Source organism: Pleurodeles waltl, chromosome 7, assembly GCF_031143425.1.
Source record: "Pleurodeles waltl isolate 20211129_DDA chromosome 7, aPleWal1.hap1.20221129, whole genome shotgun sequence".
Classification (NCBI taxonomy): domain Eukaryota; kingdom Metazoa; phylum Chordata; class Amphibia; order Caudata; family Salamandridae; genus Pleurodeles; species Pleurodeles waltl.
In genome coordinates this window covers 1,124,212,786-1,124,231,556 of record NC_090446.1, presented here as the reverse complement: position 1 = coordinate 1,124,231,556, position 18,771 = coordinate 1,124,212,786, and the positions used below count along the sequence as shown (strand labels likewise).

The window sequence follows — 18,771 nt, the reverse complement described above, 5'->3', positions numbered from 1 at the left end:
ACCACCTCAGCAGAGTCACCAGGAAAGCCATCCTGTAGAACCGTATCAGCACCACCGGTGGTCAAAGAGTTTGCCAAACCCCAATCAGAAAAGGCAAGCATCCCTCCATCTCAAGATCTCTGCAACTAGCTAGCCAACTTCTTCCACCGGAAAATCAAAGACATATACAACAGCTTCAGATCCCAAGACCCTCCGAGCCCTCCAACACCTCCCCCCCCCCCAGTTCTGACCCATCAAACTACCACAGAACCTGCACTGCTGGACCACCCTCACCACAGACGCGATCAGCACCCTCATAAGCAGCATCCACTCCGGAACCCCTACGGACCCCTGTCCTCACCACATTTTCAACAGGGCCAACGCATCCATCGTACCAGAGCTCCAATGCACCTTCAACTGCTCCATAGACAGCCACCTTCCCAGAGGACTGGAAGCATGCCAAGACCGCCTGTCCTTGAAGAAACCCATGGTGGATCCCCAGAACATCAAGATTACCGCCCCATCTCTCCGCTACCGTTCCCAGCCACGGTCATAGAAAAGGCCATCAACACTCAGCTCCGTAAACACATTGAGGACAACAACATCCTGGACACTTCCCAATCAGGCTTCACAAGCAATCACAGCACTGAGACCACCTTTTGCCGCCACAGATGACATCCGCTCGCTCCTCGACCATGGCCATACAGCACCCCTCATCATACTCGACCTATTGCAGACTTCGACACGGTCTCACACCTCACCCTCTACCCCAGGCTCCACACAACGGGCATCCACAGAAAGGTCCTTCCTGAATGGCAGAACACAGAGAGTCAGACTCCTGCCTTACCTTTCAGAACCTACGGAGATCAGTTGCGGAGTTCCACAGGGCTCCTCCCTGAGCCCCATACTCTTCAACATCTACATGGCCCGCTGCCCCATTGGCAGGGACCATGGGCTGAACATCATCTCCTACGCCAATGATACCCAGCTGATCATCTCTATGACTGAAAACCCCCCTAGGGGGCACATGCCTACTGGCTGGACCACATCTCACAGCAATTCCTTCCTTTCCTCCTATGAAAAAATGTTAAAATGAAATGATCAGAACAAAAAGGTAAAGGGAGAAGAAACTGAGATGGAGGCAAAACACTACATAGTTTGTCAACGATTCTTGAGCACATGCGTGGGACTGACAACAAAGATTTTCAATACCCCATGGCAAGACACTTCAGTGAGAAGCATTTCAGTGATCTGTATATCATATCATTGACACAGTGCCATAAGAGAACAGGGGAGGATACAGAATGGCGAATGGCATCAAAATACATCATTAGAATCAAAGGGCCCGCGTGGGTGGAATGTAGAGGAAGAATTGAAGGATCACCTATGTGATGAATAATGCAGTGTTTTGCCCCATCTCAGCCTTTTCTACTTTTGACATACATTTTTTGCTGTGTAGTGCGTGCATCTTCTCTTGGGGTAGGCGCTTATGTCCTGGGGAGACCTTGTGTGTGTGGGTGGGGGATGTTCAATGGTGTTTGTGTGAGTTCTGGGTAGTAGCCCTCTGCAATAAGAAATAGAACCCACTGGTCAGAGGTAATCTCTGCCCAGTAGGGTAGACAGAAACCCCTGCAATTTTCCCCAGACAGGTGTAGGAAGGGTGGAGAAGGATTAGAAAGTCAATGCTTAGCAGGTACAGCCCCTTTTGGGGGGGGGGGGGTGCTCTTCCCCCTGCATCAGTTAGTGCTGCCCCTGTATCCTCTCCTGTAGTAATCCTGAGTGGGTTGTTGCTGCTGTTGTCTGGGGAAGGATATCAAAGCCTTGGTGGTGGTGGTTTGGTCCCCTTATGATATCAAGTGCATTGAAAGGAATCACGGGCAGCTGGTTTTTGCAGGGTATCCATGGCCTTGGCTCTCTCCATGTTGTCTTCAATTTTCTCCAGCATCTCAACTTGCATTCTGAAGAGGTATTCCCCATCGAAAAGCAAGTTAGGAGATGTTGTTAGACTTCCAGGTTGAAGCCAGATAAGCGCTGTCACACTGAGGACGAGGACACTGATGTTAACACTTCATGCAGCAGTGTCTGCTGTGTCTACAGTGCACTTGATGTTGGTGTTCGAAATTATTCTTCCTACTGCTGCCAACTCCTGGTCATGTGTTTAATAGTGATCTAGAAGGTGTTGGATCAAATCTTCCATCTCTTTTCAGTAGGCACGGTCCTACTGAAGAGCAGGCACACTGAATTGGCAATCCACCAATGCCTAGCACACCGGGTGGAGACACGTTTGCCTGCCATGTCAATCTTTTGCTCTCTTGGTCTAGTGGGGCAGCATCATCTATACCCTAAGAGTTAGTTTGCGTGCTGTATATAGTACCTGTGAGTTGGGTGGAAGCTGGCCACTGATGTGAGGGTAGTCAGAGGAGTAAGCCTTAAATTATTTATCCACCCTGGTAGTGACAATACGAGCCTTCACTGGCTCCTTAAAGATCTTGTGCGCGGGTTGAATCATACCCTTCATCACAGGCAGGTACTGCATCGACCTATGTGTGGAGGAGAAGGTCTCCCTAAGGAGATCGTCCTCTTCAGGTTGCTTGTGCAATTCCACCTTGTGGAAAGTGGCTGCATGCTGAAGAACTTCATGATATGAAGTGGTGTCATCTGAGGGTGAAGGCTTAGCCAGACAAAGATCTGGGTCAGTATCAGCTAGGGGCTATACATCTTAGTTATCCCATGGGGGTTTATGGGGGTTTGCATCATAGGATAGGCCATATGGGTTATAGGGGGACCTTGGAATTCCGCCATCCCAGAAGGAAGAAATAGCTGAGGCGAGTGTGGCATAAGGTCCTTGGGTGGTAGTAGAGAGGTGGACCTAGTGGGGAGTGGTAAAGGAGGCAGAGGGGGAAGAGGTCTAAGTGGAGGAGGCCGTGGAGGAAGTGCTCTTTGTCGTGGTGCCAATGCTTCCTGGGCATTTGGTAATTGGTCGCAATGCTATTTGTGACCACTGAAATGGCAAAGTGGTATGTACAAAGCCATTTCTTAATCCCGATGCAAACAATTAACAAATGACAAAATTATATGACCGGATTTTGCGAGTCACAAATAAGAAATCACAATTTGCGAGTCGCAAACCATATGCTCAAGGCAGTCGCAATTAGCGGCTATTTCACATCCAAATTAATACTGATTCCAAACAGGTGGTAAGCAGATTCAAACTATAAAAGCAGACCCAGAATGCATATTAGTTTTCAACAACGGCTGCACTTTATGTGACTGCATTTAGGGGGCAATTCCAGGCTCTCCAGCAGAGGAGAAGGAGGCGGAGACAGGAGAGGATATACAGAACCAGCCAGTCCATATTTCAACAGACAGAGGAGGAAATATATGAGAAAGGCTGAGAAACACAGCCGAAATTGACCCGGGGAGGGGAGGCTGTGTGCCCCCTCCCCATTCAAAAAGGTGGAAAGCCCTGCGGGATGGGATTCCTGGGGCTAAGTTGGCCTAAGGGAGAGGGGGGCTCCCCTCTTTATAATATGTCTGGGCCCCAGGAGATAGGGCTCCCTAGCCCAAGATCGGCCCAGGGAGGGGGGCTGTGTGCCCACCCTTGCCATTTTCTATATGCTCAAGTCCCAGGAGATGGGGTCCCTGGGGCAGAAGTCGGCCTGGGGAAGGGGGCTGCTTGCTCCCCTCTTCCATAATTACAGCAGTGGGCCCTGGGGCCAAAAAGCCTAGGGAGAAGGACTGCATACCCACTCCCCTAAAAACATGTGCCGGTCCCCAGGGCCCTCCTGGGTTGGCTGCCTTTGGGGTATTGGCCACAGGGCCTGGCTGCAGGCAGGCCTTGTGACCAACCCCTTATTGTGCACTGTCAAAAGCCATGCGTGCCGTGGGGTTGGCTGCAGGGCCTGGACGCAGGCCATGCATAGCAGGGGCTGGATCAATGTATGGTAATTAAATATTACTTTAAGTAAAAATAAAATAAAAAAAACTAGAAATTCACTGAATAGTACAAAGGTTGCAGGGATGTTATAGTTAGGAAATAGAATTAAAAAAACCTTAGCAATTCACTAAAAATCCATAGGTTACAGGGACATTATAGTTAGGTTCAGATTTTGCAAACACAAAACTACAGAAATTCAGCAGTTCTAGTTATACTTATCTCAAGAAACTATTAGTTGTGCTCTAAGGTAATTATAACTTGTGCCCTCACCAGGCACTGCTAATTAGCTCACATATTAATTTAGTCCTGGCATCTTTATGTCATCACTGAAACTGTACATTGCAGAAACAATAACTTTGACAGGGTCAACCACAGGAAGTTGTGGCATTTGCTTGCGATAGGGATGGACCCAGACAATGTGTTTCTATTATCAGATTTACATGCCTACACCTCAATGTGGGACTCCCAGGGCCCGGAGTGCACCCAATCCTTTGGAACCAGTAGGGGAGCCTGCAGGCGTGTAGTCTTGCCTCTTTCTTGTTCACCTGTATATTAATGGTCTGGAGCAAGCCCTTCCATCATTGCAGGCAGATTGTCTGAAGGCGGGAATTAGATCTCTTTCAGTCTTATTGTATGAGGAAGATGCAGTTCTCATGGTATGAACTATCTTGGGACTGCAGTCAATGTTGAATTAGTTTGTCGCTTTTATGGCCAGTTTGGATCTTACAGATAGTTTTACAAAATCCTATGTCATGGTATTTTGGCCGCAGGCCACTAGCTCAAAAAACTTTCAAGGTGGGAAACAACATCTTAGCTAGAGTGAAGGTCATCTCATACCTTGGGGTCTTTTTCGATGTGTACAATAACTGGAAGCCCCTGAATGAGGGGAGGAAGTGTGAGCTTGTTAAGGCTACAGGTGCAGTGGCTAGTTTCGCCCAGAAGTTGGTGTCTAGGCCCCTAGCATATTAACTAAGATTTACCAGGCCAAATGTGTCTCTAAGGCTTTATATGGCAGTGAAGTTTGGGGATATACGAAGGTTGATAACATTCACACGGCTAGAAATTTGTGTTTAAGACGCATGTTGCAGGTCCCCGAAAGTACGCAGATTTTCTCTGTCCATGGCGAGCTTGGAATCAAACATATAGGAGATTTAGGCCCTCATTATGATCATGGCGGTGAAAACCACTGTGTTCATGCTGGCGGTCTTCTCCATGACCGCCAGTGCCCCCGGAACCCCGCCGGACGTATTATGAACATTTCTCTGGGCCGGCCCACAGGAATGCCTGGCCGGGACATGCCAATGCCTCTGTGCGGCGGGTGCAGCTGCACCCGTCACGCAGATCACTGCCCGTAAATCAGGCAGTGAGATGCGTGATGGGGCACTGCACAGGGGCCCCTGCACTGCCCATGCCAAGTGCATGGGCAGTACAGGGGCCCCCAGCGGTGCCCCGGTGTACCCCTTCCGCCAGCCTTTCCCTGGCAGCTGGAGGCTGAAGGATCATTATCTGAGGGGCAGCACAGCTGCCTTGTCGAATGATGATGCCAACCACCGCCAGGCTGCCTGACGGAGGCAGCCAGGCGGTGAGTGACCTCCATGGGTTTATTATGTGGCGGTGTGGGCCGCCATGCCGGCTGGCGGGATTTCCCGCCACTGCCGGCATGGCGGCCCACACCGCCGTGTTCATAATGACCGCCTTATTTGCTCTTAGACCATTGCTCTGCTGGATTAAGATCTGGATGGGGGAGGGAGCTCAACTAAATAGGCAGATTCTCTCTGACTGTATCCCTCGAACATGTGCACACAATTCCTTAGATTGCCTCTGTGAAGGCAGCTTTTATCAGCCAGGGCAGAGGAGATATAGTGTGTAACTCCCAATCTCTGTGACTCCTGGAACTGAAATGGGTGAGAGATGAATTTTTAGAATGCATGACATTACAAAGAGAACAGAGAGAGCTGATGAAACCCATGCTCCTAAAGACTGCTCAGGTCATGGAGCCATACAAATTAATTGCTACCAATAGGACGTATACATTTGTTGTGGTCAGATTCAGGTTTAACCTGCTGCATCATCTTCTGGCTTCCCCCAGTGGAGTGGTTGGAGCTCACCGAGCATCTTGGAGCCCTGTAGTTGTGACAATATATATCTGCAGGATACTCTACCTTTTGTAATGTTTTGTAAATATTTTAGTGTGCCCAGTAAACTTTTTAGTATCAAATTACTGAAACCCTTGAATTTTAAGCAAGCTCGTCCGGCTCCTATATTTTTGCAGCTCTAATCCAGCGAACATGTTATGTTTGCTGTTTCCCGCTTTTTAACAGCAGTGTTCAGATCAAGGCATTCTAGATCAGATTAATTTTGTTGCTGCTATTGGGGGATTTTAAAATCAATGTAATACCTAGATTGTCTTTATGCTTTCATTTTAAGGGGCTTTTATTAGCTGTTTTGATAATCTTTATGGTTTTTACTGATGTTGAGTGTATATTATAGTCGTATTAATTTGATATGTATGTATTACTTTATTATGTTTCTTTTATGGTTGTATTTGCAACTAAATAAAATTGTATGATGATGATGAACTTTGCAGTAAACCCGTGTATTTAAAGCACAGATAGATTGTTCTTCCGCTGAAGAAAAGGACTTTCCTGGCATTTCTTCTCAGATGCAGCAAAGATGGGGATATAGAGAGATACCTTTTGAAAAGTTGTCAACAGCATGATGAGGGAAGAGTATACAGCAAAAGCTGGTACATGTGAGAGAAGGGGGGGGAAACAATTTTATGCTAAGGGAATACAAAAATTAAAAAAAGGAATGGAACAAAGAAAACACAAGAGCAGTTAATGGAATGGGATAATACATTTATTATAAACTATGTATTGAGTGTCCCAAATGGGAAAATAAATAAAAGTGAGGTAAAAAGGGCTGGCGGGAAAGGCGGAATTCAGATGTGATGTGAAGAGTAGGTGTCTTTTCTTGCAGAGAGACGCAAAAAAACGCCAAAATGCAGGTGTAAGAAACAGCAATCATATTAAATGACATACTAATCAACATAACAGACAAAATCAAAAACATAATAATTATCAATATTGTTTTAAATGGTCCTAAGTAGTTAACTAAAAGCTTTCAGCAGACATTCTCCCATACATACTCTCGGTTTAAAAAAAAATCTCAAGTCGCCAGAAATAATTTGGAGGCAACATTTATCACACTGGCCGTTTTAAGCTACCTTAAAACTTTCTTTAACGTAACAAATCTTTTGTAGTTCTTTTGTAATGTTGATTTGCTGTTCAGTTCCATTAATGGTCAAGCAACCGTACCTGTGCCTTAAGTTCTGTGCGACAATATGCTCCTTTCACAAGGAGGTCAACTGTATCTATTAAAAGAGGTTCAACACTAAGTCAATTCGACCTTTTTTCTTTCCCTCTGCTCCCCTTCTGTCAACGTTTTAGACTGCTGTACATATATTGTTTTGCATAGATGTCAGCCAAGCCCTAAATCCAGCCGCTCATTTATCTGTCTTTATTGTCTAATTTCTTCGAGTACCTCGGGGGTCTGCAGTCAGCGGGATTTTAGAAAGACTACCTTCTCTTCAAGGCTTACCTTATTTAATCTTTTCTCTTATATAGACAACACTCATGTGAAGTCTCTACTAAGTAATCTCATTGATCAAGTCAAACAAACAGTGTAGTTGGCTTTTGGACTTTCACACCGCTGAGGAGTGTGATATATGTCAGGAGATGCTACATAGGAGATTGAATGTCTGCGAGGGAGCTCAAGAGAAGGCAAAGCTGGGCCTTCAGAGGAGGGAAGTGAACACCTTACCTCCGTCTTTGACACAAGGAAACTGTCATGGGGTATTTTTCTTCAAGTCAGTACTCACCCTCTTGAGTCATTCAAAGGAAAAGCAATATTACGATCATTCCCAGTCAATAATAGCCATTTTGGAGCCCACCTGTGTGACATTTCACATCCTGCATCGTTAGTCATACACGGCATGCCGTCCATGTTCAGCTTACTGTGGTCACTCATACACACTATATCAATTAATTGCATCACATCATACCACCTATCTCATTCCCCAATTCCAGATATGATATTACAAGAACCATATGCCCGTCTTACTATTCTGGGAAACTGGTCAGTTTCCACTTCCACTCCAGGACACGTGCCTTTGTGTGATTAACTGTATGTCTGACTAGATGGGGGGCTTTCACCTTACCATCCACTCTGCCCCTTGGTCATCAGTTCCCTTTTTCTGTCCCTTGAGTCCAGCAGCTGAAATGTATAGGTCATGCTTCTTCTGTTCTCATAAAAACATTGTTCTACTGAGTCTTGGGTCTTCAGAAGATCATCTTGTTCTTCTACAAGGGCCTTAAAGTCTGGCTATTTGTAGCTTTCGATTATACTTGTTTGCAGCAATCCATGAGCCTCTCTTACTACCTACAAGCAAAACTTGGCAACATCAGTGCTTTATACATATACAAAAAAGTTTATTATTATCATGTATTGAAGTATTTTGCACAAATAACCCAATTCAGATAAACACTGCTGCTTTTTCAGTACCTGGAGAAAAAACGAATTTTCTCTGGCTCACAAGAAATCAATTCCACATACCTTTCAACAGACCACAGGACTATTGTGTTATACACTGACTGTACAAAGGGCAATTAGGGGCTGTACTCTTCCTAGACTAGTATGATAGGCAACATAGGATATTATTATGTTTCCCCTCTACACTACATCAACCTTGGCCTGAGGGTGGTCAAGAGAAAGTAGAACAGTACTCTTTCCTGCTCCAGAGTGTTAAGCCATACACCTCTAAGCATTATGAGGGTCTCATTGTCCAGTAAATTAAGTTGGGGGGGCTCAGGAGGTTCATGCCTTTAGATATTATCAGATCAAAGCAGCACTTCCTGTGTCTGCAAAGGCTCCCAGAGTAGCCCCTGTAGCTTTGATCTTTGGGCAGGGGATCCCAGAAGCAATGGTCCCTAGATCCAGTCCTTGGGCAGAGGTACACCCAAGAACTGTGCTTCCACATCTACCAGCTTTAGTTCTTGGAAGAAGCATCACAATAACTTTGGGAGGAGGGGCCCCAAGTCCGTCATCCATATCCTAGGTGCAGAGTAGAGAATACTGCAAGATCAGTCATCAGCATTTTCAGATTTGGGCAGAAGAACCCCAAGGAACTGCTCTCATTGCAATATAGATTGAGTACAGGATACATTATCCCCAGAGCACTGTCCTCTTTCACTAGCCATGGGCCGGAAGACCTAAATCTTCAATCGCTGGATCTAGGATAATCAAGGCAGTGCTTTATCAATCTTGTTCTTGGGCACTGGAGAGGAATCATAAAAAAAATCCAAAGGCAGCCCTGTCCGTGGATCGGAGGGTTATGCAGCAATCTGTAGTCTTTGCTTCAGATCCCAGATAGATCCCTCATATCACCAGTCTTTGAGGGTAATATCAAGATCAGCCCCCTCTTGTTTTCATTCCTTGGGCATGAGTGCCCCTCTATCAGTTCTCCATATCACTTGCCCTCCAGAAAGGGTATCTTCAGTCCTTCGGTAGTGGGATCCCTAGGGCACTGTGTGCACTTAGGCTCCTTGCTTCTTCCACTTGCTCTGGTGTGCAGTAATCTTCCAGGAAGATGTGAGCCAGGTTACTTATCCTTCGATTGGCTGAGAGCGAAAACCGCAGCATGCATTCCACCACAGGCAAGGTGCTAATCTGCTGGCGGGTGCTAGCTGTGCACAGGTACATAAGTGTGGTGATTGCAGACAGCACAGTCTCCTCGTTGGCACTGGACAAGCACTGTATCACCTGGGCAATACCACCAGCTTGCACAATGCTGGCTTTGTTGGTCTTGTCCAGACATAAGTTGCAAAGACCACCTAAAAGAACAAAGGAGATACAGAAAGGATTACATTTGTGTTCTGCATTGTGATTGGGAGCTTAGAGATGATGATACAGAAAAGATAAATCGGGGTACTAACAAGCAAGCTTAGTGTAAGGCCTTTTGTCTTGGTCGTGAGGCAGCCAGTTATTATTGTGCAGTATATGCGATAGGTGCTGGTGTCTGCCACGTGTCCCACGGCCTCGGGCATTACTGGACTCCAAGAGGATGTCAAATGTGTTCCCTTTGCACAGTAGACAAGGGTAGAGGTAGTACAAGGTTCGGAACTCAGATAACTTATGACATGTTACGCCAATAAACTTAGCATCTATTCAGAACTATGGATCTGAAAAACATATGGGTTTTATTTACAAATGGGTAAAGTGAGGAAGTTAAAAGAAAAAAGCATGAAACAGAGAAGGTCCTCATATTTTATGAATGAACGACAACAACTCTAAACACTATAATTACTCTTCTGTAGTTGGGCGCTGTACTATAAAAAACATTAGACCATGTGGTTAGAGTAATCCTATAGGGAAGTGCATGGGGACTTTGGCACTCAGGTTTACTATTTAATACGTTGCTGTTTGCAGCAGTCAGCCAATGAAGCAAAGGTGTCAGACAGAATACTGCATCACATTTCTGTGCCTAAACTGTCGGCCTTGTTGGCTTTCTTGGTGCTACCCGGATACATATACTGAGCTTCGTCGCTCGAATACCGGCACAAACAGCCAAAACCCCCAAGTATTTCAGAACACCACCACCCACCTTACAGATGTGTACCATCCAAAGTCCACGTTGAGTACGGTAAAGGGTAGTATTTCTTAAGGCCTCATAGGTCTGGCAAATGCTGTCTGTCAAACTAGCAGTCTGCGCTCCCCAGTGAGAGGTGAGTGAAGCTCCACGTTGATTTTGGTGAAGCCTCAGGCGAATACATTTGACCGGCAAACAGGATGGTAGAGAGCAGTTGGTCAATGTACACCAGAATATTTGCCTTATTTAGGATTGTCATTCCGATATACATATTTCCTTTTCGGGAAGGCCAGGTGATAGCTTGGTGGATATGAGCAGGAAACCAAGGACATTACCTCCACCAAGCACTACGAGAAAACTCCCAGGTTGTCAGGGTGTCCACAGGAGCTATTTGGTTCCAACCATTGTGGATGACAGACACACTTTGCCACTAGTGTTCTGAGGTTGGTGCAAGTTTGGTTCTGCACACTAGCCCAAGTACACCCTTTCTGTGTGTGACTCAGGATAAGAAAGATGAGCTGTCAAAGGCTTCCCAGGGAGGTAGTGTGGGGGGAAGATCTCGCACCTCGACAGTCAAAAGACACAATAATGCACTGTTTAGCCCAGTGCTTACCTAAGTAAACAAGAAAGTACTTTACTAACAGCAAAATTGAATACTCCCCAATTCAAGGGGACTCGGCTCTGAGTTCATGATTCCAACTAAGATTTGGAGGTAGGAATTTACACTATTAAAGGCGTCCTGTTCCTATTCTAGGAGCTTCTCTAGTGTCTACAGGATTTCTACCCAAGAAGAGGCACAGGCAGAGATTACGCACAGTTGCAGTTCACTTTGTCTCTACTGTGGAACATTTCACAGTTCAGTTCGAGAGGTCATAGTCAGACTGGGATTGTTTAAGGAACAGTCAATGTTCTATTATAGAATACTGCCTGTGGGTCTTACTCAGTCTTTCACATGTGAGGCCCCATTACCTGCTTAAATTGTTGCGGTCCTGCAGCACTAGCGGGCGTTCTCCTGGCTGACAGGAGATTGCAATGGTGGCTTCACTTGGGACTAGGGCTGTGGAGGGTGGACAGCATGACAGGCTTGCTTGGTAAGCGCCTCTTCTGGCAGAAGTGGCCGCTACACCGGCATCCAACAGGTGCTCATTGCAGGAACTTGGGGCCTCTGGACTAGTATCAAATGGCTGCGTGTGTGTAGCAGCTGTAGCCTCAGGGCTGAGACCCGACATCTGCTTAATAACGTGGTTATTTCTCCGGTATGATTTCCATAAGTGGGCTACTCCAGGGGCCTCAGTGGGAGACCCCTCGTGAAAGGGGTAACTTCTAGCTTTGCTCCCAAAGTCAGTCAACAACTTTTAGGTATTCTGCATGCCAGGAACCGAGCTGGCTTATCTTCCTGACAGTCTCTTCTCTTACAGAACAAGGCACTGTCCTTCCTTCTATGAGCAGGCAGACACGTTTCGAGGGGCTAGGAATACCTTCAGCTTCTCCACCAAGTTGTGCAAATTTCAGGTGATGCTCCCTCACCTGTAGCCGACTGACTGTCATGCAGACCCCAGCCCTCTTGTCACTCAGCAGTCCTTTGAGTGCTCTGCAGAGCACTCCCTTTCTTGGTCATGAATTTGAACTGGAACAAAATGGGATGGTTTGGATCCTATTTTTATACACCTGTTCCAGAAAGGGATGTAGGTCTGCTGTGTAAGGGTTTAGAACCGGTTTGGGGTGGTTCTCTTTCAAATGTAATTTTCTGGCTGTTCCTCAGAGACAGCCTTTTTGCAAGCTGATGCCTCTTACAGAATGTAGCAACGAGACTGGCTCCAAGCAGGAGTAACCAAAACAAGGGCAAAATGAAAGGTTGTTTTCAGCCTTCCTAAAGCAGTAATCAGGAACAGAAAAAAGGGCAGGCCCTGCCTTAAAACTTCCTCATAATAAGCAACAGAAACTACAGTCCCACTTCCTCACTCTTACCAGCTACCTAATGGTAGTGCTTAGGAGGAAGTAATCTGCAGCCTTTTTCTAACAAGGTCTTCAGTGAATCACTAAAGGCAGCCCTATCTCCATCACTTAAGTTTATAGATATAGACTGTCCAGCTGTAAGCCATCATCATGCGCCACACTAAACCAGAGGCCATACAAAGTGGATCTCACTAATGCCAAAACTCAACCACACACACAGCCCTACCACCATAAACGGGCTACACTATCGCTACACATGCATGCACATGGAATGTCAGCGCAAGGCTCTTCGGTTCACATAACAGCAGAACTTTACATTAGAAGGCAGTTGACTATCCTCTCGCTGGTGCAGAGAAAATGTTCTGGTCATACTATTGATTCCACCATTGCTTTAAGTGATTCACCCAGGATATGGACAGTACTCCTATGTCCATTATGAGGGCATGGTTTGTGAGCCTGTGTCACAGGAAAGGTTCTGAATCACACATTATTAGGAACAGACCTAGGCGTCTCCGAAAACTTCAGATAAGCAGGATACAATTTTTACATTCAGTCAGACACTCGGGGCAGAGGAACATGCTAATTTATAATCAGAGGACATTCCTATCCCAACACGGGGATATTTGTTTTTTCAATAGCAAACTTCCAATTTGTTTTTTTTGTTATTAGTTAACAAAAACATTTGCTGAACAGGTGCATATCAGCAAAGCTTCAATGATTTCAGCGGAACCACAGGCACAAAATCCCTGTCTACATGGCTGGGATCTCCAAGTATGGTCAGTTTTCTGCCAGGGGAGAAGAGGTCATAGCCTCTACTGAACTGGCAGGCACATGGGCCACCTATCAACCTTTAGGATTGGGCACTCTACACGGGAAATCAACTGGGAACCACACAATGTAGTCAGACTCCTGGGGGACTCCTGATTCTAAAGTGGGAAACATTCATCAAACTTCTAGAAGTACTACAATCTTAAAACCCAAACTTGAGCAGAACTGCAGAGGGAGGGGTAGGAGAAGGCATATTTTTATAACATATTGTGCGAAGACGTATACACACACACACACTGTGTATGAAACTTCTCTGTTAACATGCTGTTAGGATTTTCCAAAGAATGCTTCCACTATAAACCCATTTTCTCGTATTGGTGATTTGAAGAGAAACAATTGTTAACTTTGCGCTGCCTCAGGTTTCGTGAAAATCAAGGATAAAACTCTCTACTGGAAGCACAGTTTTGCTGGCAACCATAAGGATACATCTCCTCCTTAAGAATATATATATATATATATATATATATATATATATATATATATATATATATATATGGAAAATGTCACTTACCCAGTGAACATCTGTTTGTGGCATGTAGTGCTGCAGATTCACATGCTATGCATAGCTCTTCTGACATCTAGTGTTGGGCTTGGAGTGTTACAAGTTGTTTTTCTTCAAAGAAGTCTTTTCGGAGTCACAGGATTGAGTGACTCCTCCTCCCGGTTTCAGTGTGCATAGGCATCGAGTCCATTGTTCGATTGTTTTCCCGCAAAGGGTGAATGAAGGAGTGATAGAGTACAAAAATCCAATGAGATGTCCATGCAAATGTAAATCTATATACATATGTACAAATGTCAAACTTAAACGACTACAGCCTTCCGGGGAGGAGGGAGGGGGCATGTGAATCTGCAGCACTACATGCCACGAACAGATGTACACGGGGTAAGTGACACTTTCCGTTCGATGGTATGTGTAGCTGCAGATACACATGCTATCCATAGACTAGAAAGTAGTTATTTCTCCCAGAAAGTGGTGGCTAGCCTGTAGGAGTTGAAGCTGTTTGAAATAATGTCCTTAAGACAGCCTGGCCTACAGTGGCTTGTTGCTGTGAGAAAACAAACACAATGTATGGGGAGGGGAGTTGACAATGTGGCTGCTTTACACATCTAAACCATTGGTATGTTCCCTAAAAATGCCACTGATGCACCTTTCTTTCTTGTAGAATGTGCTTTAGGAGTGATCAGATGGTGTCTTTTTGCTTTTATAATGTAGCATGTTTGTATGCATCTAACAATCGATCTTGCTAAACCCTGTTTTGATATAGGATTGCCTTTATGTGGTTCTTGGAAAGCAACAAAAAGTTGTTTTGTTTTTATAAAATCTTTAGTTCTGTCTGTATAATATATAAGAGCTCTTTTGAGGTCTAGAGTATGAAGCGCTCTTTCTGCCACAGAATCTGGCTGTGGAAAGAAGACTGGCAATTCCACTGTTTGATTGATGTGAAAAGGAGATACTACTTTTAGTAGAAATTTTGGATTTGTTCTAAGTACACCTTTATGTTTGTGTACTTGGAAAAAAGGTTCCTCAAGAGTGAACGCTTGTATCTCACTAACTCTCCTTAAAGAGGTAATAGCTACCAGGAAAGCGACTTTCCATGTTAGAAATTGTATTTGACAAGAGTACATGGGTTCAAAAGGTGGTCCCATGAGTGTGGCAAGTACTATATTTAAATTCCACGATGGAACAGGTGGTGTTCTAGGTGGAATAATGTGTTTTAATCCTTCCATGAAAGCTTTAATCACAGGAACTCCGAACAGAGAAGTGTGCTGAATAGTTTGTAAGTATGCAGATATTGCAGTTAGGTGTATTTTGATGGATGAAAAAGCTACATTTGATTTCTGCAAATGAAGTAAATAGCATACAATATGTTGTATGGATGCTGTAAGTGGATCTATGTTTTTAGATTGGCAGTAGAAAACAAATCCTTTCCAATTGTTTGCGTAGCATTGTCTAATAGTAGGTTTACGTGCTTTTTCAATTACTTCCATACATTCTGGTGGAAGCTTCAGATAACCAAATTCCATGATTTCAGGAGCCAAATCACTAGATTGAGTGCATTGGGGTTTGGATGCCTGATTTGACCTTTGTTCTGTGTTAACAGATCTGGTCTGTTTAGGAGTTTGGAATGCGTTACTGCAGACAGATCTAGAAGTGTTGTGTACCAATGTTGGTGCTATGAGTATCATGGTGAGTGACGTTTGACTTAGTTTGCTGACCAGAAAGGGAAGGAGAGGGGGAAAAGCGTAAGCAAATATCCCTGACCAATTGATCCACAGAGCATTGCCCTTGGATAGGGGATGTGGGTGTGTGAATGCGAACTTTTGGCATTTTGCGTTTTCGCTTGTTGCAAATAGATCTAAGTCTGGTGTTCCCCACTTTTGAAAGTACTTTTAAAGTACAAGGAAGTTTCTGTGAGCTGGATGGATGGGTATGTGGAAATACGCATCTTTAAGGTCTAAAGCAGTCATGTAATCTTGTTTTTGTCGTAGTGGAATGACATCTTGCAGAGTTACCATGTGAAAAATGTTCTGACAGGATGTATAGATTGAGGGGCCTGAGGTCCAAGATGGGCCTGAGGGCGCCGTCTTTTTTGGGAATGAGGAAGTATAGTGAGTATACTCCTGTTCCTTGTTGAGAATGTGGAACCAATTCTATTGCTTGTTTTAATAGCAGAGATTGTGCCTCTTGTTGTAACAGAACGGTGTGTTCTGGGGACAACTTGCGATATGGTGGTGGAATGTTAGGAGGGGTGGAGATTAATTCCAGGCAAAAGCCATTACGGAAAATTGATAATACCCAATTGTCTGTGGTAATATTTTGCCAATGAGAGTGGAATTGCTGTAGTCTTCCCCCTACAGGAGATGTGTGGAGTGGAAGGGAGGGAAGGAAGTCACTGTTTAGGTTGTGTTGTGGTCTGCTTAGAGGTTTGGAATTTACCTCTGTTCCTGAAATATTGCCCTCTATAGGATCCTCTAAACCCACCTCTTTGATATTGGGTTTGTTGTCCCTGCTTTGTTTGGGAGGTGGAAGCATCTGAGGAGTGTGGTTTAAAACCTCCTCTAAAAACTGTTGTCTGCGAAAGGAGTCTCTATATGGGGTGGTGTATAAAGCGCCCATTGCTTTCGCGGTATCCGAGTCCTTCCTCAGTTTCTCAATTGTGGTGTCTACTTCTGGGCCAAAGAGGTGCTTCTTGTCAAAAGTCATATTAAGTACTGCCTGTTGAATTTCTGGTTTAAAACCAGAGGAGTGTAACCATGCATGACTTCTAATTGTGATGGCAGTGTTTACATTCCTTGCAGCTGTATCAGCAGCATCGAGGGCAGATGTTATTTGATTACTGCTGATAGCTTGTCTCTCTTCCACCACTTGTTGTGCTCTCTTTTGATGCTCCTTTGGGAGATGCTGTATAAGATCTTGCATTTCGTACCAATGGGCCCTGTCATACCTGCCTAGGAGTGCCTGAGAATTTGCAATTCTCCACTGGTTTGCTGCTTGTGTGGCAACTCTTCCCAGCCACATAAAAGTTTCTACTCTCCTTATCAGGAGGAGGTGCGTCTCCTGATGACTGGCTGTTTGCCCTTTTTCTTGCCGCACTGATTACTACTGAGTCTGGAGGGACCTGATGAGTAATCTGGGTCAGTAGGGGCAGGCTTATGAGTTTTATCAATTCTAGGGGTGATGATCCTAGCTTTGACAGGTTCATAAAAAAATTGGTCTGCATGTTTAACCATCCCTGGAAACATTGGGAGACAATGGTATCTAGAATGAGTGGAAGACAGTGTATTAAATAAAAAAGTTTTCTTCTAATGGCTCAGAATGCATGGCTATTCCATGATAAGCTGCCACCCTAGATATTACTTGGGTGTATGCAGTGGTATCTTCTGGAGGAGAAGGTTTTGATGGGTAAATGTCTGGATCATTGTCTGGGATGGGGTCAGGGTCATAGAGGTCCCATGGGTCTGCTGTACCTCCATGTGAGTATAAAGAATGTGTTGGAGAAGGCAGTGGTGGTGGGTTATTCGGAGGTGAGAAAGAGAGCTGTGGAGATTGAAGAGAACTATGGAGAGGCAGTGGCTTCTCTTTGTTTCTGCACCTTTGCTGGTGGTTGCACAGAGTCTAATTCCTCTTGAAAAGCCAGCTTTCTTTTGGTTTTTAAAAGGAGGTGCAGTGATGATTCTTCCTGTCTCCTTATGAATATGGATTCTGGACTGTCTCTCATCCATAACATGTAATACTGGTTCAATCTCAGTCTCTTCTTCAGAAGTCTTATGAGATTCCATGATTGGCTTTGCAATCTGTTTTAATTTTTTGTAAAGACCTTGTTCCTCTGTATACGAGGATTTTTTCGGCTCCGAGGTGTGTATCTTTTTCGGTCCCGAAAAAGTAGTCAGATGTCTCGGCTCCGAAGCCGATTGCTGAATTTTCGACTCCGAGGAATGGGGTCTTTCACTAGAGTCTGAAGTGGTGCTTTTAATGGAATTGCTCCACTCCGAGGTGGACGGAGGAGTGGCCTTTTTCGGCGCCGACCCCGAAGGACGGTCACCAGCAGTCTTTTTTCAGGCCGAACCATGGCCTTCCGGCAGTTGTGTACCCAAGGCCTTTGAATGTTTTATCTGCAGGGGTGTAGGGGCAGACATACTCACATACTGGCCAGATGTGATGGGTCTGTCGTCTTCCAATTCCTGTTTGGAGTTTGTGTCTCGGATGGAGACTGCTGTCTGTGCCTGCTGTTCCTCCATGACGTCAAGATGTTCGCTGCTTTTCAACGCTATTTCAAATCTTTGGGCTCTGCAATCTCTCAGGGTCTTCTTTGATCTAAATGATCGACAGGCCTCGCAATCTTCCTCCCGATGGTCTGGAGAAAGGCACTAATTACAAACCAAGTGTTGGTCTGTATAGGGGTAATTCGAGTGGCACTGAGGGCAGAATCGGAATGGAGTCCGATCCATTAGGCTTTCCACGCGGTAGGCCCGAACAAGCCTTAGTTGGGTGCACACACCCCGAAGGGCAAAATGAAGGTTCTGACGGTACTACCGGTTCAATGCTATATGGGAAACGCAATCAAAACAATACCGACGAATAAGGTTTTCTGAGGTTTTCCAATTTGAAATCTCAGAGCGAGAGGAAACACGTCCAAACCCGACCACGGAAAGAAAACAATCTAACAATGGAATCGATGCCCATGCTTGCTGAAACCGAGAGGAGGAGTCACTCGATCCCGTGACTCCGAAAAGACTTCTTCAAAGAAAAACGACTTGTAACACTCCGAGCCCAACACTAGATGTCGGAAGAGCTATGCTACTAGTAACCCCTAAAGCACATTTTACTAGAAAGAAAGGAGCTTCAATGGCTTTCTTATAAAATATGCCAATGGGAGACATATGTAAAGCAGCCGCATGGTCCACACCACAAACATTTACTAAA

At 45.1% G+C, this 18,771-nt stretch overlaps 1 protein-coding gene across 2 annotated transcripts in view; it reads right to left on the bottom strand.

The window, feature by feature from the left end:
- Positions 1-6,756: 6,756 nt before the first annotated feature.
- Positions 6,757-18,771, bottom strand: part of ARMC7 (armadillo repeat containing 7) — a 190,132-nt gene continuing 178,117 nt past the window's right edge. For both annotated transcript variants that reach the window (XM_069200122.1, XM_069200121.1), the window contains one exon: positions 6,757-9,807. In XM_069200122.1, the coding sequence (XP_069056223.1) occupies positions 9,470-9,807 (338 nt within the window). In that variant the 3' untranslated portion in view covers positions 6,757-9,469. The remainder of the gene's footprint in view (positions 9,808-18,771) is intronic.